This window comes from Crinia signifera, chromosome 2 (genome assembly GCF_055691185.1).
Source record: "Crinia signifera chromosome 2, ASM5569118v1, whole genome shotgun sequence".
NCBI classification, from domain to species: Eukaryota; Metazoa; Chordata; class Amphibia; order Anura; family Myobatrachidae; genus Crinia; species Crinia signifera.
The window spans coordinates 101,365,554-101,393,512 of NC_139218.1; the positions used below are offsets into that span (position 1 = coordinate 101,365,554).

The 27,959-nt window shown below is 44.3% G+C and overlaps 1 protein-coding gene and 1 long non-coding RNA gene across 3 annotated transcripts in view; both read right to left on the reverse strand.

Annotated features, from left to right (window-relative positions):
• On the reverse strand, positions 1-23,699 carry C2HXorf38 (chromosome 2 CXorf38 homolog). 2 transcript variants are annotated; one of them, XM_083172629.1, is made up of 7 exons: positions 23,314-23,698; positions 22,084-22,218; positions 19,650-19,769; positions 19,168-19,317; positions 12,680-12,880; positions 12,466-12,592; positions 1-750 (listed from the first exon to the last, which is right to left on the reverse strand). In XM_083172629.1, the coding sequence occupies exons 1-7, from the start codon at positions 23,518-23,520 to the stop codon at positions 734-736; spliced, it is 957 nt and encodes a 318-aa protein (XP_083028755.1). In that variant the 5' UTR covers positions 23,521-23,698; the 3' UTR covers positions 1-733. The 2 variants fall into 2 exon arrangements, with proteins under 2 accessions (XP_083028755.1, XP_083028756.1); XM_083172630.1 differs by lacking the exon at positions 1-750 and adding an exon at positions 7,066-7,674 and having other exon boundaries at positions 23,314-23,699.
• LOC146058802 (uncharacterized) overlaps positions 1-27,959 on the reverse strand; it is a 780,737-nt gene that overhangs the window by 576,938 nt on the left and 175,840 nt on the right. The window lies entirely within an intron of this gene.

Below are 27,959 nucleotides of genomic sequence, written 5' to 3' on the forward strand. Positions count from 1 at the left end.
TTTCTTATATAGAGCAGCAAATGACATTGCAATTCACAATAGCAAACAGTGATGAATCAAAGTATGTAGTTACAGACAGTCAAAGTGGTAGGAAAGCCCTGCTCACAAGCTTACAGTATTAAAACATTGACTGGTCCTACACCTTTCAGTAGAGAGCACCATATTTGTAAAATCCCTTTAAGGTATGATGAAGCTGTTCTCATGGCTTAATACCATATTAAGACATAAATCTTACTTTACTTGGGAAGAAGATAATTAGAGTGCACTTGATTCTAAAATGAAAACTAAACCTAAAACTACCACCCAGCAGTAATAATACAATAAGAGAATTACACTAATATGTCATAATAAAAATGTCACATTCATAATTTTCAAATGTCCAATATCCGCATCTATTCACAGAAGATGCAGGATCCATTTTGCAGTAAATCAATTTATTATTAAAAATACCCAACGCGTTTTGTTAAGCAACTTCATCAGGGTTATAGCAAAAATAATGGTCATCAAAAGAAAATCAGGATATTGAAGAATGCTCTTTAAGAAACCAATTCAGAAAATCAAATTGAATTCATGAGGTAGATCAACTACCTTGACCAAACTCTTTAGACTGCTGTATCCGTCACTGTATTAGAAGTAACCACAGCAAGAGATATTCTTCACTCCTTTACTTGGGTAGAAAACTGCACACATAAATCTGTATTCCAACTTGTGGGTGAGTTAGCATAGTTGTTGTCTATGCACACGCACAACCTAAGGAAGAAAAAAAAAAATATAGATGTGGCACCCCAGAAAGAAATACTGGGACTGTTTTTTTTTTTTTTAAGCAATGTACAGGAATGTGTATGCATATTTGGTGTTTTGTTATGGAAAACATCCATGTGCTTTATTTACTCTGCTGCCTCATTTCAGGGACTCTCTGGGTACTGCAGAGGTTAACTTCTTCTCTCATGTGTCCACATGTATAGCATGCACTTCCTAGTGCAGGGATTGGCTCAGGAAACTGGCTATACATGCACAGGATGAGGTGAGGAGTTTTAGAAAGTGAAAGCAAAAGAGAGGACTGAGTCAGCCAGCATATGGAGAGAGCATGTTTGCAGAGTGATAGCTGCTGGAGTAGTCAGCATTACAAGGAGCCAGGGCCGGCGCCACCACTAGGCAGCTCTAGGCATTTGCCTAGGGCGCCGGCCACTGGAGGGCGGCACTTGGGACGGAGCAGGTCACAGAGTGCACCCCCCTTCCCACCGGCTATCCCCGGCGGCTTTGTGCAGACACTTTCTCGGGTGGTGATTGACAGCGGGGGATCAGGAAGCGCTGCTGTGCTAGGATTGTGCCATCGGACACACAGCGCGTGGGGACACTGAACTTGCGCTGTCTCACCATTATAGCAGAGCAGCGCTTCCTGAGCCCCCCGCTGTCAATTGCCGCCCAGGAGAATCTCCCCCCCTGGAGTGACCCGGCAGCGGCGGTGGACGCATCACCCCCCCCCCCCCCCCCCGGCGGGTGAGCGGCGGGTGGGGGGCGGGTTAGCGTCGGAGCGCTCCCCGCCGCCTGGGGCGTTGTGTTAGCTAGCACCGGCCCTGCAAGGAGCAAGGGCACTGAAGTTAGCCAGCTAAGCTGCAGAGAAAGACTTTGGGAGACCCTGAAGTTTATGTGATCCCTCCATAGCCACAGTGAGTGAAGCTATAAGGTACAGTAGTGCTGAGAGGAGATGAGCACCCTGGCTGCTGTGAGTAATTGACCAGTGATGGACAGGCATTTGTTTGTGATACAGACCCAGCAAGTAAAGACTTTTCCATTCAAGCAGCTGAATCAGAACTTATATGTGACTAGTCTGTATTTGGTCACCCAGCCTTTGCAAGTTTCAGCTATTGCTGTTTGTGTTATAGTACTACAAAGATTAGTCCTGATACTGCAAAAGACAATTCCCTGCATAGACTGTTGGTTTAACATTTGGACACTGCAATCCGGAGAATGTACTGAAAATAAGGCAAAGATACTAAAGGTTGCACCTGCAGCATTTATTTGACTGATTCTGTAGTTTGAGAATTCTGGAAAAGACTCTATATACTGTATATATGTGTGTGTGTGTGTGTGTGTGTGTGTGTGTGTGTGTGTGTGTGTGTGTGTGTGTGTGTGTGTGTGTGTGTGTGTGTGTGTGTGTGTGTGTATATATATATATATATATATATATATATATATATATATATATATATATATATATATATATATATATATATATATATATATATATATATATATAGTCCAGGGGGTGCGGCGGCACTCAGAGTAGAAATAAAACGCAGAGGCAGAAATGTACCAACGGTTTCGAAGCCTTAGCTTCTTTATCAAGGTGTCATAGAGAACCCAAATCTAATTCTCTCTGCACAAGTTACATCTGCCCCACCTGCAGTGCACATGGTTTTGTCCATCTAAGAAGGATTTTCTCTGAAAGAGTGAACTCGAATAAGGCCCCATGTGCACTGCAGGTGGGGCAGATGTAACTCTTGCAGAGCGAGTTAGATTTGGGTGGGGTTTTTCTTTAAAGTGAGATCTATATTGAAGTGTAAAATAAAGCAGCCAGTATTTACCCTGCACATAAACAAAATAACTCACCCAAATCTAATTCTCTCTGCACATGTTACATCTGCCCCCCTGCAGTGCACATGGTTTTGTCAATCTAAGAAGGACTTTGTCAGAAAGAATGAACTAGAATAAGGGCCCTTATTCCAATTCAATCGGTCCCTTGCATATTTGCACTGAAATGTGTCTGTGAGTAATGTTTTCATCTGTGCATGCCCAGGCGCATATCTGCATATGTGCAGGATGCGGGTGGGCATGGGGAACTATGTTCTGACGTCAGCGGCCCACCTACTTCCCACACAGGGTGCTCAAAGATCAGAGACACCATAGAAATATCTCTGATCTACGAGCGCTGGAGAAATCATTCGATGGTCGCCGACTATCTAATAATTTCTCCCTAGCTGCGAATGGATGATTATGCAAATCATTCATTCACAGCTGTGCGGGGGCATCAGCCCTTACGAGGGGGGTCCTTAACGTGGAACAGCAAAACACAGGTTTCACAAGGGTATATGCAGTAAACTCCTCAGGTGGTAAACCTACAAAGTACCGATGTCAATAAAATCTAGTTGATCTATTTGTGCTCCTTGTCCAATTACTTTCGCCTACATTGTGCAGTGGTCAGGGAACTCGATCCTCATTACCCCACGCATTTCATGTTTTGCAGGTCTCCTCACAGAAGCACAAGTGAAATAATTAACTCCACCTGCGGACCTTATAAAATGTGTCTGTGAGTAATTAGTACACCTGTGCACCTGCTGGGTTACCAGCAAAACATGCACTGTGTGGGGTAATGAGGACCGAGTTCCCTGACCACTGACATAGTGTATCTCCTCTAGCCAATCAAGCCTCTCGCAGTCTTGCCTCTTCCATCTCAAAAATAGTTCCAGGATTAAATCCTTTTTCACCCTGCCTGAGAAATGGTCTGATTATAAAACCCTCATCCACTCACTGGTCATCTCTAAATTGGACTAATTTAAACTTCTCCTATTTGGCCTCCCTGACAAATGCCTCTCTCCACTCCAATCAATCCTCATTGTTGCTTGCCAGCTGATCTTCCTCACTAAATACAATGGCCCATATTCAATGCGGCCGGCGAGGGGATTAAACGGTGGGGATTAAACGGTGGGGATCACCGATCACAAGCAACCCTTGCCGTTTAACCCCCGTGCCGGCTGCTCACCCTATTCTACGTTCCGGGGAAACACTCGCTGTCAGAGAGGATTCCCCCATACAGCCTATACATTTAGCCACGAGCCTCGCTGTTTTAGCGGCCGCACACACCATTTATTTCACGATCCCTAAAAAAAAAAAACTAGCGACAGGGAAATGGCATGTGCAGGGGGTCAGTTTAATACTGACCGTGCGAGCTGTGACCACAAGCAGTCAGAACTGTTCGCTGTCACAGCTCACAATAATCATTGAATATACCCCACTATATCCATCTACTTCAAGTTTCTTACACTAATACTCCTTTTACACCGGGGCAAAAACCCGGGGGTGGACCCAGGTCAACATCAGTTCAGAAGGGGTACATGGAGAGAACCCGGGTGGGGGACAGTGTAAACAGGTATGCGGGGTCATCCATCCCGGATCACGTTTAAAGCAATGGAGAGCCCAACCCGAGGTGGGGGCGGGGAGCGCAGACAGCAGCAGAGGCAGGGAGAAGGTGAATGGATGCCTGAGTGCGGCATCCATTCACCTCGGGGGCTAGGAGTGCACAGAGGCTGGGGGAAGCCCAGAAGCTTACCTTGGTGCTGGGCTTGCCCCCAGCGTGGCAGTCCTGGCACATTAATCAGCGGTCCCAGTGAGTGGAGATGATATCATCTCCAAACACTGCACCCGTTTGCAGTGTAAACGGTGCCAGTCCAGGTATATTCTGCATCGCCAGAAAATCCCGGCTCTGACCCAAATTGAAACAGTGTGCCAAATACCGGGTCGGATCCGGGATTTTGGTGTAAAAGCAGTATTACTTACAAAGCAGTTACCCATTCTGTTCCCTTACATAGCTGACCTTAGCTCCCTTTACACACCCACCTACCCTCTTCACTCCACAAATACATGCCGCCTCTCCTGCCAACTGATTACTTCTGTCTCCAAGATATTGGCCGATCCTCCCTAGCTCTGAAATCTCTAACTCTCCTTATCAGACTCCCCACCACTCTAAAAAAAAAAAAATTAAACGGGGTCTCAAGACCATCTTCATCAAACCCAGCCATTTCTCATCCTAACCCTTTGTTCTGTGCTCATGGTCTACCACATCTGTGTATCCTCTGTCTGGCTGCTCTTTCCCTTTAGAATGTTAGCTCTTACAAGCAGGCCCTTCACCCTCATGTACTTTTCCTTCTCTTAGCTAAACTATCTTCTACTCCAAACTCTTAGTTTCTGCCATCCTGATGCTTAACATGTACCCTGATGCAGCAATGTTTATATACCATGTATTTATCCTACACTATTGTACTGTAAAGTTGGCCATACACTAATCCAAGGTATCGCATGCAGCCTTGCATGCAATATCTTGGCAACTGCCTGCTGGGGAGCCATATGGGAGCCGTATCGTATGCGATACATCATATGTGGTCCTTTAGCATTCAATTTATTGTATATGACCCAAACATGTGGTGCCGAATCTGATAAATCTAAAGTGCAGCATTTGAGATCTCCGGATCTGATCCCATGCACTTAGGGCCGTGCATTGTATTGTAATCTGAGGTTAGACACATATGATTTGCCAGTTTTCACTCGGTTTTTCTGGGCCCGATGGGCCAGAATTGGGTGAAAAGTGCCCAAAGGTGTATGGGCAACTTAAGTCTTTGTTTTGTTCATTTGCTCATCTGTTTTTTATGTACAGATGGAGCCGGGCTCCCTCTTGCAGGCGAATCGCCAGAACGTCACTGCTGGTGATCCGCCAGCAGCCCGGCGTCCATCTGACTCAGTTTCTGGGCGGCGGGAACCCTGTCCGTCTCCGCTTCAGGGAGACGGACAGGGTTAGGGGGGGGGGGTGCGGGGTGGCAGTGGGGACCCCGGGTGACCGCCGACAAGCCGGCGGGGACCCGGGGGAGCCGTGCGAAAGGGCACGCGCGCGCATCTCGTGCGCGTGCCCTTTCGCAGATACAGATGGCGGGTGGCGTCGCCATCGCCATCCCCTGCAAGGAAGAGACCCGCTCCATCTGTAATTTGTTTATATAGTCCCACAAAAGTACATAAACAAATGATAATAATTAAATAGTGTCACAGGGTTAAGAGGTTGTTCATGTTTTGTCACACTACAGCAGTTAAACGGATCCAGTCCAGGTTTTGGTTGCAGCTCAGGAGCCAGTTCTGCCAAGCTGATGAGTTGCACCTGTGAGCTGCCTTCAAAAATGGGTTCTGTAGACAAGTCCAATGCTCCTGATAGTAAAATAGCTGTCCAGGCGATAGGCTGGGGGTGTGGGCAATGGTAGGGGCCATTGGAATGCTGTACCAACTGGTGAGAAGTTTGTATATTGTGCTGCTCATTAATTATATGCTGCTTTGCTGTATACCTGTGAATAACCTGACTGCTGTGGAGAAATAAAGACCCTTTTACCCGGCCTGTGTGACCCTTGTCACAATAGACATATAAAGTGCAACAAAAAAAAGTGTGTACTCATAACATAATTAATACAAACTCAGGACCCAGGAGGGTGTTCCAAATAAAATTCCCAAGATGGTTACTAGCAAATCACAGAGGGCACTCACCAAATATAAATAGTGAATTTATTCAACATTCTGTCTCATCCAATGACGTTTCGGCTCTAAGTGTTTTTAAAATTAATTTTCCCTTTTACAATTAAGGATTTCAACCATGTGGACAAAATATCAGTGGCGGCTGCTGCACTGACCTTACAATGCAGGCGAGAAATCGCTTAAGCAGGCATGTCCAAACTGTGGCCCTCCAGCTGTTATGAAACTATACATCCCAACATGCTTTGCCAGAGTTTTAGCATTCCCTAATAGCAAAACTGTGGCAATGCATGATGGGACTTGTAGTTTCACAACAGCTGGAGGGCCATAGTTTGGACATGCATGGCTTAGAACATATAAACATACATTTTGGAAGTAGTGAACTGGTAACACAAATGCGCTCTGTAGCAGCTGATGGAAAGAAACACTAAAATGGTGTCCCCACACCATATACAAATGCAACAAGGAAGATTTGTGTTAAAAACACAAAAAGTTGTGTCCCTTCCACCGGCGCTTTTAGAAATACTATATGCAAAAACATCCCTAATAGTGGATGATCTTCTCCTCTTCTCTGCCTCCAAATATGATTGTAAGGTCAAGATAGGTCAGAGGTTAGCAATCCCAAGACGACGTGAGAACAGGAAAAAGGAATACCATACATCCTTGTCAGGGGATAGACGTCTCCTCTTCTCCATTATAACAGCCAATAGAAGGAGGGTGACCGCCCAGATGCAGTCAAGAAGGGCGTATTTGCATATGTGGATATAAATAAACTGCATATAGTATAATACTGGTTTAATGAATAAAATTCACATATAACCAAACAATATGTACATGAATGGTTTAAAAGCAGGTTCCCCAATGGGAAAGAGAAACTACCGGAAACAGTGGAGAACTGGATGAAACTAGTTCTCAATAGTGATTATAATGTCAGTTCCGGTTACTGTAATTAAATAAGGGCATCCAGGGTGCCGGCAAACATCTCTCCCAGCGGGGTCTATTGGTTAAGAGGTTCCGACGCGTTTCGACCCTTACCTGGATCTTTATCAAGGCATTATTTGTTGGTATATTGTTCATAGCACTGTAGTCTGTTTATATAGTGCTGATGGCCAGTCCGGAGCCCTTTGGTTTGGCCCCAAAAAAGCCAGCACCCGGCTTGTGGGATCCTTGCGGCTCACTTCCGGTCAGGTCCTGTGCATGTCACGGCCCCACTTTCGGTCCTCTGTATACATACACTGGCGGAGACCCGCAGCGGCACACAATTCTGTGTAAAGCTGATGGATAATGTTGCATTGTAGTATGACTTTAGAGAAGGAGTATCCATCTTTATGCTTTTAGGACATAGAGGTGTGGAATTGTGTCTCCTGCTGCCTTTCTATATAGAGTGACCTATTTAGCGGGGATGTCACATGGAATCATTGCACATGAAAAAAGCAACAAAGGAGATAATTAAAATATAATGTAAAAAATATTTATAAAAACTATTATACAGATTCTCTTAAAAAAGTTGGTGCAGAAAGAGTGAAATATATCTGTAAAGGGATATATCTATAAAAGATTTTCTTATGAACCAAAAGACTCATAAAAAAAAACATTTCACTTCAAAGTCATTATTGAGGCCATATGGTTGTAAAGTATTAAAATTATAGATGCACTTAATTTCTTCACGAGCCAATTGGGACACTTTGTTCTTTTTTTCTGATATCGTCTTTCACCAATTTGATGCCCATAAATCTAATACTATCGCCGACATTTGAACCATGTACTAGTTTGAAATGTTGGGACAGGTTATGGGTCTCCAAACCCTTCTTGATGTTATTCAAATGTTTCCCTATTCTGATAAGTGGTCTTGAGGTTCGACCAATGTAGAATAGGTGGCAGGAACATTCAATTGCATAAACAACATTTTGTGTATTACACGTTATACAGCTATCTGTAACGTATTTGGTGTTATTAATAACAACAAGTTCCGTAGTTTTGGAGTGACCACCACTTTTATGGCTCTACAACCTCTACATACGCCACATCTATGGAAGCCTTTTGTTAGGATCCTCCCACTTTTTGTTGGAAGAATTGAAGGTGCTCCGTACAAGCTTATTTTTAATATTTGGAGATTTTTTATATATATTTTTAGGCACCTTTGGTAGGAGTGATCATGATCATTAAGTAAAGTTTTTTTTTTATGGATTTTTCTATTAATTTGTGTTGGGCATTGAAGCCCATCACAAATTCCAAATTTAAATCGTTGTTGGTAGGGTCATGTGTGATTTTGGGTTTCAAACGTGTCTTCCTTTCTATTTCTTTAGTGGCCGCTTGGTATGCTTCTATATTTACTTCTAGTTCTTGGTATGCTTCTATATTTGAAAAATTACATCTCAGGCATTTGAACTGCCAGTCTGGAATAGCATTAAGCCAAGTAGTGTGATGACAGCTGTTATATATGTAAGGCAATCTGTCAATTTTGTATAAGTTTTGGTTTCTAGACACCCATTATCATTCACAATAGTAATATACAAGAAATCGATGGTAGATTGACTTATATTGAAAAATAGTTCAATATTTGTATCATTTCTATTAATATAATCACAGAAAGCTCTTTTGTCTTCGTTATTCCCTTTCCATATAAAAATGATATCGTCTATGTATCTTGACCATGACACGAGGTTCCCCCCGAAATTATGCCCATGAAAATATTGGCATAGCTTGGAGCGAATCTGGTGCCCATGGCCATGCCCACTTTCTGTGTATAGAAATTACCATCGAACATGAAGTAGTTATTGTTGAGGTTCAGATCAACACTCTCGGCAACAAAATGTTGTAAACGGTGATTCAAATCACTCCTCTCTATATTTGGATATAGCCTCCAGTCTTTTATCATGCTTAATGATGGAATATAGGAATTTGACGTCAGCAGTAACTAACTAAAAACCCTCCTCCCACTGGATCGTGGGTCGGAGGTTCAGGAGACTGCTGGTGTGCTTTAGGTGAGAGGAATTTGTCAGGACTGAAGGCTGTAAAAAAAAGTCCGTAAATTCCAATAAATTGGCAGTTGCTGAATTAATGCCTAAAACTATCCTTCTTCCAGGAGGATGGGTCAGGTTTTTGTGTATTTTTGGTAAAAGATATATTAACGGTATAGTGGGTCCTTCATTATTAAGAAATGTAAACTCTTTTTCAGTGCTGACCTCTAGATTCTTGTATTTCATAAGTAGTCTAAGTAACTTTTTTTGTATGTTAATAGTCGGGTCTGTTCTTATTTTTTGAAATGTGTAATGGTCATTAAGATGTATGGTCATCTCATTAATGTTTTCATTATCCCCTAAAAAAAAAAAAAAGTGCTCACGAAGGGTAGTCAATATATCCTGTGGATTAGGTCTTTTCTTTCTGGTTAGATTGTATTTGGTTTTATTTGTTGGCACATTTTTAATGTCCTCCAAGATTAATGCACTGACGGTCTCAATAAAATGTCCTTTTACGTGTGAGGGAAAAAAATATGGATTTGGGTTTGAAGCGTCTTATGTGTTTGCTTCATCTGTGATAGCATACATTTTTCTTGAACAAAGATTCTGACTCTAAGTGGTTTCTCCCCCCTACACTATAAGTCCACACTGCAGCCTCACAGCTGCATAATATATAGTTGCTTAGCAGGAGCCACTTAATAACAGGGCCCAGGGAGGTCAGTTTATGAAGGCAAAGGTAATAAATGAAATAAAAGATCCCAGCAGGCTTACTGCTAAGTTTTCTCAGCTTATTTTAGCAAAAGAGTGGTAGCATGTACAGGGCCACCGAGAGGCAGGGGGGGCGGGTACATTTTACCTGGGCCCGGGCCTGCCAGGGGGGCCCGGGTCCGGAAACACATTTTAAAATATATTTTTTGGGCTGCGGGTGCGTAGGGAGGACAAGGACCTGTCCGCCCGCCCATGTGTCCGGCCACCGGCCGTCAGCTGCGGCTTCCACTGTCTGTCCTTCCCCTGCACACGGAGAGACAGACGCTAGAAGTCATAGTTCACCTCTAGCGTCTGACAGGAAGCACAGCTCTGCACTTCCTGGTAACGCTACAGAGCTGTGCTCCCTGTCAGAGCCGCTGGAAGTGAAAAATGACTTCTAGAGTCTGGCTCTCTGTGCGCAGGGGAAGGCATGGTAAAGCAGGGGGCAGCAGCAGCTGACGGGCAGTTGGCCGGGCACATATTAACCCCTTGGCAACGAGCTAGAACCCATGGCAATGGAAATAAACCCCCCTTGGCAACGAGCAAGAACCCCTGGCAAAAAATATTAACCCCTTGGCAACATTTAAAAACCCCTTGGCAATGAGCAAGAACCCCTGGCAATGGACATTAACCCCCCCCCCCCTTGGCAACGAGCAAGAACCCCTGGCAACGTACATTAAACCCCCTTGGCAATGAGCATTAACCCCTGGGAACAAATATAAACCCATTGGTAACAAGTAATAACCCCTGACAATGTATATTAAGCCCTTGGCAACGAGCAAGAACCCCTGGCAACGGACATTAACCCCCCTCTTGGCAACGAGCAAGAACCCCTGGCAACGGACATTAACTCCCCTTGACAACAAGCAACAACCCCTGGCAATGCATATTAACCCCTTGGCAATGGACATTAACTCCCTTGGCAACAAGCAGGTAATTTATAATGTATTAGAAGCCTTACTGTGGGGGGCAACGTGGTGTGGTATAGTCAGTGTGTATCGATTTTTGTGTGTATCCCATTTTTTTGGGACGGTCCTGTGGGAATTAGACACTGGCCATGCCCTCACAGAGACAAAACGGCGCCCAAAAATTTTTGACGCGTGCCTGCGGCAAGCACATATATTCCTTTCTTCACTGCCCATTGCAATGTGTGGCATAATGTGTCAGGGGCATTACAGTGTGCAGCATAGTATCAGGCATTATGGTGTGCTGCATCATGTTTCAGAGAAATGGTGGTGTGTGGCATAATGTATTGGGCATTACAGTGTGCAGCATATTGCGCTGGGGCATTACGGTGTGCGGCATAGTATTAGGGGCATTGTTCAAATTTTAGTAGCTCTCTGGGACTTTTTTTTGTCACAAGTAGCTCTCGCTCAATTAAGGTTGGAGACCACTGGACTAGGAGAGCGGACATGGGGTTAGCTGTGTCCATGCACCAAATCACGCATTCACATGTGCAGTCTAATGCCGGGCAGCGTCTGAGCACTCGCTCAGACACTGCCCGGCTGTTCCCGACCTGGCGTGCGGCCTGTGCTGTGTGATTCGGTCATAGGTCACGCTGCTCAGGCCGCAGCGCTGACCACCAGTGCCGAAACCTGTTTGCCGCCGGGCCTCCCACATCATACCCGACACCGGAACCTGCTCGCCGCCGGGCCTCCCAAGTCGCACATGTCTACCCGACGCCTGCCTATGCACTGCGGCCGCCTGACCCCCTCCACAGCAAGTCAGTGTGGGGGCAATTTTCTTTTAGGGATGCCAATCCCTGGATCCCGGGAATACCGGGTTTCAGCATTTTTCAATCCCAGTGATATTGGTGTACCGGCCCCAAGATTTCTGTTGCTATTCCTTACATAGAAATGACCTTCTAGACCTACTTTGTCTCTGTCCCTGCGTCCCCACCGTCTGGTCCTTCGTCACCACCGTCTCTGTCCCTGCATCCCGCCATTCCGCTCTATGCACCTTTGTCCCCACCATCTCTCTCCCTGCATCCCCACCATTCCTCTCACTCTCCCTGAATTTTGCCTCAATCTGTGTGAAATAATTTGAATTTTGTGTCATTCCATGTGGCATCATGTGAATTTTAAGACATTCCATGTGAATTTTGGCTCATTCTGTGTAGTATAATGTGTAATGGGCAAGTATAAGGGGTCTACTATTGTGTTGCATAAAGGGTATATGGTGTGGTACACACCCCTATATCCTTTAATGGCCACACCTCTTTTCTGTCGCTTGCCACTCCAGGGGGGCCCCCGTGACGCTGTTGTACCGGATTTCTCTTGGCAGCCCTGAGCATGTAACATGTACTGTATAATGTGTCTCCCTTGCACACAGGACAATATCATTTTATCTCCTGTAGATGGTGCTCAGTGCTTCATTTTGCATGTACAAAACTATTGCAAATCTCATGAGGAACATGGGACTCTTCCACTTGTTCTCCTGTTGACTGATATTAATGAAAAGGAAAAACCTTAACCTTGTGCACTGAGATTGTCATTATCCTTCTGCAACTGGTCCAATCGTTGGATGTCTTCTGCAAACATATACTGAAGATCATCATTCTCTGCTAAGAAGTCCTTCACTTTTCTAATATTATCCTGGTCCTATAAAATAACACAGAGTGTTTTATGTAAGTTACTTTCCTCATTATTTTGTTTTACTGTAGCGCTGTTCGGTTCTTTCTGACTCACCTCATTAGACAATGTACTGTGTTCTTCTATCTCTAGATACAGTTCTTCAAGCAGCTGCTTTAGAAGGCGTATCTCTACTGTATGTGAGAATAAGCGGGGGTCTCTGTACACTGCACCATGAACAACCTCTATACCAGGAGCAGATTGTCCATCAACCTCATATAAACCTGGATCTTCAACATTCCAATCCGACATTAGTACCTGAAATGTTCATTGTGAAAACAGACAGCTGTCAAATAAATAAAAAGATGAATGTAGCACCTTCTAGAAAGTAATAGACAGTATCTGATTGGTTGCCTATAGCAACATCCCATCTGAAATAGAACTCCCATCTTAGTAAATTTCATCCTATCACTCAATTATGCAATGCCATGCCATACCCGTATGGGGTACTTGTTTCCTAGCACGGCCACCCCGATTTGCATCGGGGTGGTCGTGTCGGAAAAATCGCGTCGATCGCATGCGATGCGACCGACGCGATCGACCCGATTTTTACATTCAATCAAATTTGAATAGGGTCCCTGGGACCCTATTTTACATTGGATTCAATGTAAAATATTCCCCAGACCCCCAATTTTACCCCCTCAACGCTGCCACCCCACGATTGACGCCAACCCAAAGCGTGGCGAGCGCAGGCGATGCGCGTCCTACGACCTTTTCATACCCCTACTATCCACGTCGGCGTGGAGTTGAGAATATAAAGTGTGGCGAGCGCAGCCAGCCACCGAGCCCGAAGCGCAGCGAGCCCCGCGAGGGGACGCGTATAACTTCACATGTATATGCGTGCGCTCGCCACGCTTCGGGCTCGGTGGCTCGCCACACTTTATATTCTCAACTCCACGCCGACGTGGATAGTAGGGGTATGAAAAGGTTGGAGGACGCGCACCGCCGTCGCTCTCCAAGCTTCGGGTTGGCGTCAATCGTGGGGTGACGACGGGGCCATATACAATGTGAAATGGGTCATATTGGCCCATTTCACATTGTTTTCTATGTGAGATGGACTTAATCAAGTCCATCTCATCTTGTGCCAATATATGGCACAAGACCGATTCGATGCTCCTGATTTCAATGCTAAAAAATATTTTAACATTGAAGCCTATGGCGAAATCGCGGGCATCGCGTCGGTCGCGTCGGGTGCAATGTTAATGGCCGCAACCGACGCAATGCCCCCGATTTTGCCTTTGACGGTAAAATTGACCTGATTTCAAAGGAAATCAGGTCCATCGCGGGCATCGTGTACCTTAACTTTAAGGTACACGATGCCCGCGATTGTGGCCGTTCTAGGAACAAAAACCCCATATGGTACTCAAGAAGTACCCATCAAGCCAATCCAACTTGTGGAAGGTGCTTCTGGAAGCATGAGGTGAAATTTCTTCAGATTACCTCAACAAAACTAACATCTAGAATGCCAAATGTCTGCAATGCTGTAATTGCTACAAAAGGAGCATTCTTTGACAAAAGCAAGGTTTAAAGGACAAAATTATTATTTCAAATAAAAATTATTATTTCTAACCTTGCCAATGTCTTGACAATGGGCGGGGGGATTTTTTTCACAAAAACGTCCGTTATCGGCCATTTTCCGAAAAACGCATATTTTATAGGGTGCGATTTTCGAGAAAAAAAAAAATCGCATTTTTCCCCGCTATTTCGCACATTTTAAAGGTGTGGTTTTTAGTTAAACTAAAAATCGCATCCAGATGTTTTCCCATTAAAAAGTATACAAATTGTCTATTTAATTGGATGCGAGCTTTAGTAAAGGTTACTAAAACTCGCAAAATAAATTGACCAGGTTCTGACTGGCGAATTTCGCAGAAACATGCACAGATCATTGAGATCTGTGCATGTTTCTGGTGTAAAAAAAAAGAGATAAAACCAAAAAGTGAAAAAAAGAACTGTGTGGGGTCCCCCCTCCAGAGCATAACCAGCCCCGAGCTCAAAGAGCCGTTCCTGGTTTCATAAAATCACGGGGCAGAACAAATAGAGGTCCCCTGGATTTTACAAAACCAGCACCAGGCTCAAGGGTCGGTCCTGGTTCCCAAAATACGGGGGACAAAATGAGTAGGGGTCCCCCGTATTTCAAGAACCAGCACCGGGTCCAACCAGCCAGCAGGGTATTGCCACAGCAGGGGGGAGACTTTTTATACAAGTCCCCCCAGCCAAAGCATTCATTCCCCTGACCAGTCAGCATGGGCAGGGGTCCTGGGGGAGTGGGGACCCCCCAAAGAAGCCCCCCCCCCCTCCAGAACTTATCTGCCCATGATGAAGCCCGGGGCTGTCTTCGATGCCCCTGGGCATTGGGCTGATATGCCCCTGGGCATCGATTGTTTGATTTGGTTTAAAAGAAGAGACTCGTCCCCTTCGTTTATGTTCGGTGGTCTATAGCATACCCCTATAAAAATTCTGTTATTAGTTTTTTTGTTATTGTCGGTTATCTCTGCCCACACGGCCTCCGTGTAGTCTACCTCTGTGCCTGTGCTCATTTCTTTCTCACATGATGTTAAGTTATTTTTTACATATAGCCCCCCCCCCCCCCCCCGCCCTTTCTATTTTCCCTGTCTTTTCTGTAGAGTGTATATCCCTCCATGTATAATTCCCAATTGTGCGACTCGTTACACCATGTTTCTGTAATACCAATAATGTCATAATCGTCCCTAGTGACCACAGTTTCAAGTTCCCCAATTTTACCTGCTAAGCTTCTTGCATTAGCCAGTAGGCATTTTAATATATGTTTATTTTAATTTGTATCCCTAACATTGTGTTGAATTTCTCCTCTGGACTTATTTGTATTCCTTACTAACTTCCTCATACCCACCTCCCCCTTAGTAGACTCTCTACAGGCCTCCCCACCATTCCCACTGTCCGACCTATTGCTGGATTTTATATTTATAAGAAAGGCACCACAGCAATTGAAAGGGAGTCAGTTAGGGAGTGCCGGACTATCCCTGGACATATACATACACACACCACCATTTTAAGGAGGAACATCACAATGGATATCAAGCTTTTAGGATCATTTTCAACCCTTCATTAGGAGAACAAAGATTGCCTAAAATATGTGCACCCTGGCTGGAAATTATTGAAGGGAGTGCCGACCCTCAGTGGACCTTTATAAATATCTATCTATCGATCTATCTATATCTGCTGTGTATGTCCTCTTGCAATATATAAAAGCTCTTCTCTCAAACCCGAAACAGTCAGTCCCGATACGGTTAGCCCTACTGGCAGAGTTCGAGAGAATAGGGTTTTTTAAAATCAACTATTCAAAATCAGAGGCATTGAGCTTCTTTCCAGAGGCAAAAATAAGATGGGGTGAGTCGTTTCCTTTTAAGTGGGCTCCCAAACAAGGGATAGCATATTTAGGAATAAAGATTCCACCAAGCCCCTCTAAGCTGTATTAACTGAACTACGATACATTATGGGCTAACACCTCAACAGACTTTAACAAATTTAACAGGGAGCTTACTAAATTTATATGGACCGGAAAATGCCCACGAATATCCTTGTTCAAAATACAGCAAAAGAAGGAGCTTGGAGGACTTTAATCTGCCATGTCTGAAATCATATGCCAGAGCAGCAAACTGTAGTTGAAAGTGCTTTTGGAACTGACCAAAATATATATATTTATTGAAATTACAATATGCACATATAAATAGCGGCTGGCCGTAAGTATCAATTACCAGTATCAAAAATACTGTGTATATATATATATATATATATATATATATATATATATATATATATATATATATATATATATATATATATATATATATAAATTCTGTCATTCCGCACTCCCAGCCAACAATGTAACAAGTCGCGGTGCTCCTTTAAGGTGACACAATGTGTCCCAATGTATAGCAGGGTTGGATATTCCAATAAGGGCACTCACCAGTAAATCATGAAAAGTTTATTCAGGGTACATTACCAATCAGGCATAGTAGTCAGTCTACGTTTCGGCCACCAGGTGGCCTTTCTCAAGACAGGTCAGCTTAGACATCCACACAGTACAAGAGTCATCCTAGCTGTCATCTAAGCTGACCTGTCTTGAGAAAGGCCACCTGGTGGCCGAAACGTAGACTGACTACTATGCCTGATTGGTAATGTACCCTGAATAAACTTTTCATGATTTACTGGTGAGTGCCCTTAATGGAATATCCAACCCTGATATATATATATATATATATATATATATATATATATATATATATATATATATATATATATATATATATATATATATAGCAACAGACATCACTTTTAAATCAACTTTGCATTTATGCTAACTTTCCTCTTTGTTATTACTGATATAGGAGTTGCAAATCGAAACTCAGTTGCAAATATGTATAAAGTTGATTTATACATCTATTTGTAGCAATGTAGCAACAGTGATTGGAAGCGTGCTTGTGTGTTATGGGCTCTACACACGTAGCACGACCGTGCTGAGCAATCTGTTAGGGCCAGTGTAAAGGCCCCCATACATTAGTCCGACTTGTCCTAAGGACAAGTCGGACCTGATTTCCCCCTGCAGCTCCCCTGGAGGGTGACACACGATTAGGCACTGATGTGCTAAGTTTTGCAAATGATACATCGCATGCGATGTATCATTTGCAACTCCCGGGGAGCTACAAGGTGGAGGGAGCAGGGGGGCAAGGGACATCCAGGTGGCGGGTGGAGGACGCTGCGAGGTGGCTGGGGGGGGCGCTGCTAGTAGCCCAGAGGCAGCGCGGACGCTGCGGGGGACACAGGCAGCAGTAACGTAGAGGCAGGCAGGGGGAACCGGGAGCGGTCAGCGCTGGAGGAAAAAAAAGCCCATACAATGAAATGGCGGCCTGTGATTGGCTGAGCGCTCTCTCAGCCAATTGCTGACTGGCTGAGAGAGCGCTCAGCCAATCACAGTCTGCCCATTCATTGTATGGGCTTTTTTTTTCTCCAGCGCTGACAGCTCCCGGCTCCCCCTGCCTGCCTCTACGTTACTGCCGCCTGTGTCCCCCGCAACGTCCGCTGCCTCTGCGCTACTAGAAGCGTCCCCCGCCCCACCCCCTGCTCCCTCCACCGGACGGAGCATTGACAGCTCCCTGCTCCGGCTCCCCCTGCCCATCTCCCTCGCCAGCATCCGCCGCCTGTGTCCCCTGCCCAGCTGCACATAAGATTTAGCAAATCTTATGTGCAGCCAGTCCGACCTCCCGACTCTGACCCGATGCGCACGGGACCGTGCATTGGGTCGGACCGGGTGTCTATACCTGCGATTTGGCCCAATTTCACAGCCCGATCCATCTGAATCGGGTGAAATCGGGACCAAATCGCATAGTGTATAGGGGCCTTTAGAACACTGACCCACGACAATTAACTTGATCTATCTAACACGCTGGACATTAATTGCCGGGGAGATAGCAAAGCGCATGGCCGCCCATCGCTATCGCTTTGCCCCTACACATGGAGAAATGTAGGGGCATTTTCAGAGCGATCTAGTGCATTTCCTCACTATAACTAGTGATTTTAATTTGGAGCTATGAATAGTCAAGGCGAAAGTTAGTAATAGCGGTTTTTCATGCAATCAGAAAAAGCCATGGGCTGTATTTCTTTTATAATACAGTACATAATTAATTGCAAATTAATAATTGTTTTTATGTTTTTACCAATACTCAATTGGTGATTTGTAACCTGCAGTGGAACCACACTGTAGCAAGTGCTGTTGTCCGTGTTTGTAATGCAGAGAGGTGTAGTTACCCCACGGAGTGTAAGGAGTGCTCTACCAATCTCAGATGCCTCCTGCCTTCTGGGTGTTATGGCAGCCTTTTCTGGAATCTCCCCCAGGATGTAGCTCCCTCCGACCGGCAGTGCAATAATGAGCTCCTATGACACATTCTGGGTCTTAGGTTTCGCCTATGCCTTATTATATATACTTTCAGTGATCATGTTTGTTTCTGGGACATTTCTCCTTGCACTTTTCCGGTATATGTTTATTTTATGTACGTCACTCTTCCATTTTATGATGCTGATGCGTGCATATGCTTGTATTATTACTATTTTATTATTTAATTTTTTGGCAGTGTAGCGCTGTTTTTTTTTTCTTCTTTAAACTTGTTTGAAACTTTACAAATCAGTAAAAATACCGGTTTAAAATAAAAAAATTGGAGATACCTGGTGGGGCCACTAGTAACCACCTCGTACACCGAAAGCGCTAACACCTTAAATAAGCGGTGTGGCCTATTGGATGGTCTCATGGGAGTGCCCACGCTGTAGTCAATATTCAGCATGGCCTTAAAGGAAGCCCCCATTACCTTACTCCTGCAGATTCTGGGCTGTTCCAGAGACTAGTGACTGCAATGCCAGCTCCTTCTCAGTGACAGGACCCAGGTGATGCAGGATAATGTCACGCTGCAGCACCCGGCTCCTGTCAATGCAGAGGTCCTGGGATTTTGGGGTCAACCCCTGGAAGGGGTTGTGACACCTGTGGCTATAAAGAATAACAGAAACTATTACAGTACCTCTTGCATAGTTTGTCCTTCTTCAGCAAGGCCAGGTATGTGTGTAAACTTAGAAATGAATTCATGCATCTTGTGTCCAAAGTCTGCCAGCCACGAAGAGGAGACCATCATGTCAGAGTTGTGCATCAAGTCATTCCTACACTTTATGATCTGAGACAATGACAGGGGAATGGTCAGATTTTTTTATGGAATTGCTGTGTGCGGTACATTTGTAAACAGTTTCTCTGCACTTGGGACTGGCTCAGCAGCAAGGTTTCACTCGGTGATATCTACAGTACCTATTCATAAATTCATCAGCCAGTCTGGCATAATGTGGTTCTAGTATATTGGCAGCACACATGTAATCAGTTATGACAGAATGCTGCTGGTGAGTGACCACTGGGTAAGTGGAGAGGTGAGAATCTGATCTCTGTCCATCATTGTGACCTTAAACAAATAGCTTTCATAGGAGATAAGCACTGATTCCATTTATATCACCTTACCCCTCGGACCCTTGATATGTTTGATACTTTGAAATGATCACACGTATTTATCAGATTGAGGAAGGCTGCTGCATCACACTCCTGGGGTGCTTTCTCTAGATGCCCACGTGGCAAATAAACCTGTAACAAAATAAAACAATCATACATCAATGAATAGACTTTAATAAAAAAATTCACATATCATTGCCAAAGTTTGCCGTGGATGCATTTACAACATGCAATGGAAAAATAGACCAGCATTCCGGATCAGTGACCCCCATGTCAGTGGTGCATCTGTGACTATTTATTTACAGTTTCTTATATAGTGCAGCATATTCTGCTGCGCTTTACAATGGGAAACAACACTGATTAAACAAACTGGGTAGAAACAAACCGACATGGAGGTAGGAGGACTTCAATATTTAATAGCATTTTTCTACTGCGGAAATCCCTAAAGCCATGTTTGGCATGTGTTACACAAATGCACCGCTGCATTTGAGACGCATGATATCAGACCTGCCTTGGAAAAGTGTTGGGTGCTCCTGGATAGTAACTGGGGGATGGCTAAACAGATGCATCATTCATAACAACAACTATAACATCCAATTAATAAAAAGTCTTTAAATGAAGAAAAAAAAACAAAAAACACCACCAGCTTTATTTGGTACTTTGTCAGCATGCAGAAATCACATTGCACAGCACATGATACACAAATGAGCCTTTCCTACAATTCAAAACATATTGACATCCAGGACGAAATGTACAGTAATAGGGTGTGAGAGTGAGAATATTCTGGGGGGGGGTTAAGCGGCAATTATTTACACTGAAAAAAAACAGGTTGAATTTGCCATGTAATTGATTGCTTCAAAAAAACAATGGTAAACCTCTCCTAAAAACTGCTCACTTTCTGATTTTCACACCCGACTACATTTTACCCCTACAGTCCAAGCCTTTCCGGTCATAGTGGCAGAACATGAACTACTATTAGAGGCACTCAACCCTGATGTGACCACTTTAACGCCTATTGCTGTAGTCATGTCTCTGACTTGATGCTAATGCTAGTGTCAGCCCATCCTCTGGTGTACAAGCGTGCATTTGAAAGTGAAAGGACTATAGACTCTGTAATGCCACTTAGAGCATCTTTAGACGCCACCTACAGTCTCCATTGTAACTTGTACACCAACCCCATGGCAGCTGAATAGTATCCATCTGAGTATGGCCTCTAATGTGAGCAATTAGGGGTGGGATGTAATGCCGTACAGGATTTCAGACAAACTTGTTTTTTTTATTTTTTTTAAAGGGGCGATCACTTATTGCTCCTTTAATAAAAAAGTTTGCCCAGCATCCCGCACAGCCACTGAACTCGGGTGGCATAACATTCCACCCCAGGTGTCTTTATGCAACCACTACAGCAACACTATCATAATAAGCCCACAAGATGGACCATTTCTGTGACCATATAGCCACCTTTCAGGAATGCCAAGCACATCGCCAGTACATTCCTTATACAGTGTGACTCACTGCGCCTCTATGCATACACACAGTGTAATGCAGTGGTTCCCAACCTCGGTCCACAGGTACCCACAACAGTTCAGGTTTCCCAAGGCACTAAAGGTGCCCATACACGGTACAATTATTGTATACAATATTGCATTGCATCTCATCGGTTTTGCAATGCAATGAGATCTAGTACAAATGTGCAGCACATACTTTTTGAGTTGTGCGATGAGATTTGTGACGGGAGCACGCATCTCCTCGCACCCAACAATTGTACCGTGTAAGGGCACTTTTAGCTGGTGCACGGTGTATCACCAACTGCCACATTTTGAAAATCCCCAGGTCACCTGGAAAATGTGAACTGTTAGGGGTAATGTATACATTGCGTGAGAACATTGGCACTGAGTTACACTCATACAGTCTACTCAAAGAACATTGGTATATACTGTATGCAGTAAACTAAAGATTGTATTTATTTTTATTTCTGTTGTATTTTTAAGCTACTAGAACTACAATTATTATTAAAAGATGAATCTGAGGCAATTGGATTTATGCAGTTATTTTCTTTTCCATTTTGGATTAATATTACTTTATAGTTTTTCAAAATTTCAAAAGCTGTGATTGTGTAGCGTTTGAGTCACCTGGCCTAAGTCACCATGGATACAAAACAGTGCTGAGAGAAAAGAGCCATAAAATCACCATCTTGAATATCTTTAAATTAAATTAATATATCACATCTTATGATTTATGCCCATGAAGGAATTGGTGTTCTCATATAACAATGTACTAGATGTCTTTTTACAGAACATATTGGATACGCCACATCTTAGTTTTTTAGTGAAAGGACATTTTTTTTTTACAGTTCACAACCAGGCGATCAGATTGTGTCTACTCTACCTATGAACTGCACATCCGGAAGCCTATTGCACACCCATTGTATAGTCTACCTAAGCATTACCTTTGCCACCTCCCAGTAATGTGTAGGCCATAATGATGGACGACAGTTTCCCCAGTGTATTTCTCCATCTCTGTTGTTATGATGAGATAGAATGATTTCTTTCCATTCTGCACACACGCGACAATTAGGCTGAAACTTAAAAGCAAAACACCACAATAGTCAAATTTTTTAAACGGATAATAACACTACAGATTGAATGTAAGGTGACTAGAGTTATGCCAGTGAATACCACCTTGTGTATTACGGGCCGGATTCAGACCTGAACAAATTTGCAAATGACTTAAAGGCCCATACACACTGGGCGACTTTGAGCTGAAAGCCGCCCAGTGTGTATGCCCCGGCGATGAGCGATGATGCGTGCGTCTGCATCATCACCAGGAAAGCCGTTCATCTGCTGGTAATACCAGCAGATGAGCAGTATTGAGGACAGCTTAGCATAGTGCTGCTGAAAGTCTACTCTCCAGGCTTCTCCCGGAGAGGAGACTACTAAAGACGGCAACCCTGGCGTACACACAGAACAATTTGATACACTGCACAAAGTCTATGATCTCCCTGCATGCATGCATGAAGATCATAGACCAATGTTAACGCTTGGTGGGTACACGCATCGTTAACAATGCATGGAATGATTTGAATGATTTTAGTGTTCATTCTAGCACCGCTATCTTTGAAAACCCATGCAGTACCTCTTCCCTGCCTGGGGTGTCGCTGTCTGCTGTGGGGATTCTAGCACAGGTCCGGTTTGCATATCAGTGCTGATATACAGACCAGACTGTGCTAGAAGCACTACAGCAGACAGCGACACCCCAGGCAGGGAAGAGGAACTGCATGGGTTTTCAAAGATAGCGGGTGCTAGAATGAACACTACAATTGGTTGTTCAGACCAAACAGGAACGCCCACATTGTCCTTCAAATTGTCCTGTGTGTACCCATCATCAGATCATTTGATAAATGGAGCCTGTCTGGTTTTTACCCATTCACTACCAAAATTTCAAAGTAGTAGTAAGCTGTAAAATGCAATAACACACAGAAGACAGGTAACAATCATGAAAGCTGCTAGTGATAAATTATTCTTATTATAATGATTGCTACAGACAGAAACCTATCACAATGGATAATTGAGCTAAGGCTATAAACAAAAAAAAAGAAAGCTTTTTTTTCTCCTATTAACAGACACAAGTCTTCCTGTACATAATCTCTGCAAACAAAGCAGTAGTACTTTGCACTTACCTGCTTCCATGTGGCTCTGCACTGGCATCGATGTCTCTGTCTGGCTGTGGCTGAGACACTGCCGGCCAGCTCTCTATGAAACTTCTGCATCTCCGAAACAATGAATCTCTGCAGCCGGCTCTGCAACATACAGAGACACTGGCCGGCTTTCACCCAGTTCTTGTACTCTCTGCTGTTCAGCCTTCTCATTAAGCCGACAAGCGCCATGTCTGTCTGCTATGTTTTGCAAGAGAAACGAGACTACTGGAGTGTTTACCATGTATAAACAGATAAGCAGAACACAGCAGGAGTGATTCCGGGGCAAGGCTGAGGGTGAGGGAACTCCTCCCAAGGAGGTGAGACGGAGACTGTCAGAGTCTACATACTGTACAATGTTCTGCAGTCTGCACCCAGTGTGACTAATATATGCAGTATGCATTGCACACTATGCTACGCATGCTCACCTCATGTGACTGCTCTCTGTGGAAAGTGATTTTGCGGCTACAGTATGTAGCAGATGCATGTTAAAATTATTTCTGATTGATCATGCAAAAATGATATCAGTAATCTGCTGTACTAGATGTGTCATCAAATATTTCCAAAATCCTAGCAAAAATGTCTGGGGAAAAAAAAGTTTAAAAACAAGCCCCTGAATATCCACATCATACAGTAATAATATTATTTATAGTTTAGAATATACAAATATATAATTTATAATAGTTATACACTCTATACATAATTTAATAACTATATTCCTCCAATGTCCCCATAGCTCTTTATAGAGGTTAAATAGGCCAAACTTACTATAAACTACGAAAAGAACCTAGCCCCAATAATAGCCTCTGTAACCTTTAAGCTAGAGTAGGGATGGCCATCGACCATCGATGATTCGAAATCATCGATGGTTCATGGCCGATGTCGAATACTTTTGCCATCGATGGGGGAGTACCAGATGGTTTCCCTCCATCGATGGAATAGCAAAACGATGTTTTGCTGTTTTTTTTTTTTTCCAAAGTGCCGGGACACGGAGCATAGCCCCGCCCCCGTGTTTTGATTGGCCCAGAGGCCAATCAATCAAACACAATGGATGACCATCGATGTGTAAAAATATCGATGGTCATCCATTGCATAGTTAAGCACTATCGATGGCCAGTTGCCAAATTGCCATCGATGGCAACCATCGATGGCAATGGCAACGATGGATGGCAACTAAGCTAGAGTACATTACCACAAAGTTTTATGGAGAGGAATTCAAAGGATCTTCAGTAACCTATGTATGAACATGCACAATAAATAAGCCTGGTCTAAACCTATAACCCAGTGGTCAGGGAACAGGGGTAAATTAACCCAAATGAGGTAAAAATTAAATTCCTGGGGGTAATGGACGGTCGCGTTCCCGAGACACAGCCGGGCATGCATCTGAATCTATATATATGTCCATTACCTCCAGGAATTTCATTTCATTACATATAGAATATATATGCATACCTGGCTGTGTGTGTTACCGTACTGTGGTGTACAAGGACCTGACGCGGGTGTGGATCATTAGGTCACCACATTGTTGACATGTCTAGGTTTGACATGCAGGAAGGTTGACATGAGTCTAGGTCGACAGTGTCATAAAGTCGACAGGGTCATTAGGTCAACAGTCAAAAGGTTGACATGGGGTTTTTCACATTTTTTGGGGTCTCGAATTTCAACACAGTCGACATGGACACTGAAATGTATCACCACATGCGCTCGTCAATGCTTCAGGCACGGTGCCTCGCTACGCTTGGCACACTATTTTGTTCACCCACCACGCCATGGTAGGGCATGAAATACCGCATATCAGCACGTCGACTCAAAAAAAAATGTGAAAAACCCCACATCGACCTTTTGACTGTTGACCTAACCCATGTCGACCCTGTCAACCTAATGACCCTGTCGACCTAACCCATGTTGACCTTCCTGCATGTCGACCTAGACTCATGTCGACCATCATGCTGGCGAACCCAATGACTGTATCCCCCTGACGCCATGCAGTGCATTAAGCCCTTGTGTATAACAGACTTCCCTACATGATGCCCCGCACCCGCCTCCAAGTCCACCTGCTTCTTCAGTAGAGTCGACTAGTTGCTGTGCCATCTTGGCAGTGCGCAATCTGTACTGCTGCTGCAGCGCTGAGTTTCTGTGCCTGTTATAGGCTTCTGTCATGGTATACTCATCTCGTCTAGGGGGAACATTAGCACAGACTATCATTATATCATCTTGGAATACTGACACTAATTGTTGTCTGGATGTCATATTATCAATGATGATGATATGAAATATATTTAGATATGCAGACATTACTCCCTTGATTTGAAAGGAAGGAAATCATATAATTGTAATACACACTGTACCCCCAGAAATTGATGATATATCCTGCTAATAGGGTACACAGCCTGGCAGCCATTGATGATGATGATGATAATTACCATGTATGGCTGTGTGTGATACAAAATTTGTACCACGCACAGCCATACATGGTAAACATCATCATCATTGATAATATGACATCCAGACAACAATTAGTGTCAGTATTCCAAGATGATATAATGACAGTCTGTGCTAATGTTCCCCCTAGACGAGATGAGTATACCATGACAGAAGCCTATAACAGGCACAGAAACTCAGCGCTGCAGCAGCAGTACAGATTGCGCACTGCCAAGATGGCACAGCAACTAGTCGACTCTACTGAAGAAGCAGGTGGACTTGGAGGCGGGCGCGGGGCATCATGTAGGGAAGACTGTTATACACAAGGCCTTAATGCACTGCATGGCGTCAGGGGGATACAGTCATTGGGTTCGCCAGCATGATGGTGCTAGGAAAAAATACGTATGTTGCTGACCTGACGAAGGGCAATAAAGCCCGAAAGCTTGTCTACAAGAGCCTGTGTGGTATGAGTCATTTTTTAAGAAAGTCCGTGGGTGCAGGATGTTGGAGATGATATATATGTATATACCTTAATATGGGAGGGGTGAAGGTGAGGGATTTCCCTGACGATGAAACCAAAACGGGGCTCAACTATTATAGAAATATATAGTTAGTTAAGGTGAATCCAGGTAGAGAAACAGAAGCCTATGCAGAACAGCTCAATCATAACATAACAAATGAAAGTAATGCATGAATATGAAACAACTTTCCAATCATAACATGGGGGTGATCTAGGGTTAGTAATACGACTATCTGTGTAAACATATTTAACGAGGTAACCAGCATTACAAAACAACTGTAAGCGGGAAAGGGTAACCCAACCCAAGTCCCAACAAATGAGTGTGCAGAGATGGAGAATGTAAATCTCACATCAACAAAAAAGGGAAGAGGCCCGTAAGGGAGAGACTCAACCCCTCAAGGAGGGGCCAAATCCTCCCCCCTGCTCCGGCAAGTAGAAGATCATTGGGCCACAGTAGGGCGGAGACATTGAGGCTTGGGAGAACCCTGGGAGAATCTCCGGGCAGAGAGTCAGAGTAGGCTGGAGAGGGCGCAGGGATCCGAGTGAAGGCCCGGCATCCGGCAGATAACACACAGCCGGCGGGAGCAAGAGTCGCGACACAAGGAAGATGTCAGCTGAAGTCTGCGCTCCCTCGGCTCCGGTCCTTTGGCAGCAACAACAGTGCCTGGTAAGCGGGGTGGGGGATCCGGTGCTAGGTGGGGCAAGTTGGATGGAAATCCGAGCATTCCGCCCGCAGCTTTAATGAAGTTCCGCCACAGAGCTCGGATTCCATGCACCGTTTTAAATCTAGGTTCGGCTTTAAAGGAGCGTCTGGGTCGCAGGAGCGTACAGGAAGGTTCCTCGACTGCGCAACCAGACACAGTCAAAGCTGGGGTGTGCAAGGGGCTTTATGGGGTAGCAGTTGTGGGTGGAAATTTATCCGCAAAAGGCCCACGTTCAGTGGAATGGTCTGGAGCACAATAAAGGTGCAGCTTCTCGAGATGGCTGCCAAGCCACGCCCCCACTTGGCCACTCTGTCTTAAGGGGTTCTCAGTGCTCTCCCGCCCGTGTTGGGAGCTCTGGGACTTCCCCAGTGTAACTCCAGTGACACCTAGTGGATGAAGGAGAAACAGGGATTTCTGTACTTACCATAAATCCTTTTCTTGGAGTCCACAGGTGTCACTGGATGTCCACCTCAGCGCTGTTCTCCACCATAATAGTTTCATGGTTGGGTTTCTCTCGGGTAACCTTGGTGTTTTCCCTTGTCGGGGTTAATAGTTATATGGTTATTATGCCATTTGGTCTGTTTGACTCTGTGTGTTATGCTACTTCAGTGTTTTTCTTACTGTTTCTTTTTTCTACTATACGTATTGAATGTTATGTTCTGATTAACCTCCTCTTCCGAAGTGTGTGAGTATCTTCCTGCTCCTTCCGGGTACAATCTTTATGACTGCCTGGGAGGGGAAGTAGAAGGGGAGCATTTGGTCACACTAATTTATATTTAAAGTGCCCATGCTCCCTGTAGTCACCATGTATGGCTGTGCGTGGTACAAATTTTGTATCACACACAGCCATACATGGTAATTATCATCATCATCATCAATGGCTGCCAGGCTGTGTACCCTATTAGCAGGATATATCATCAATTTCTGGGGGTACAGTGTGTATTACAATTATATGATTTCCTTCCTTTCAAATCAAGGGAGTAATG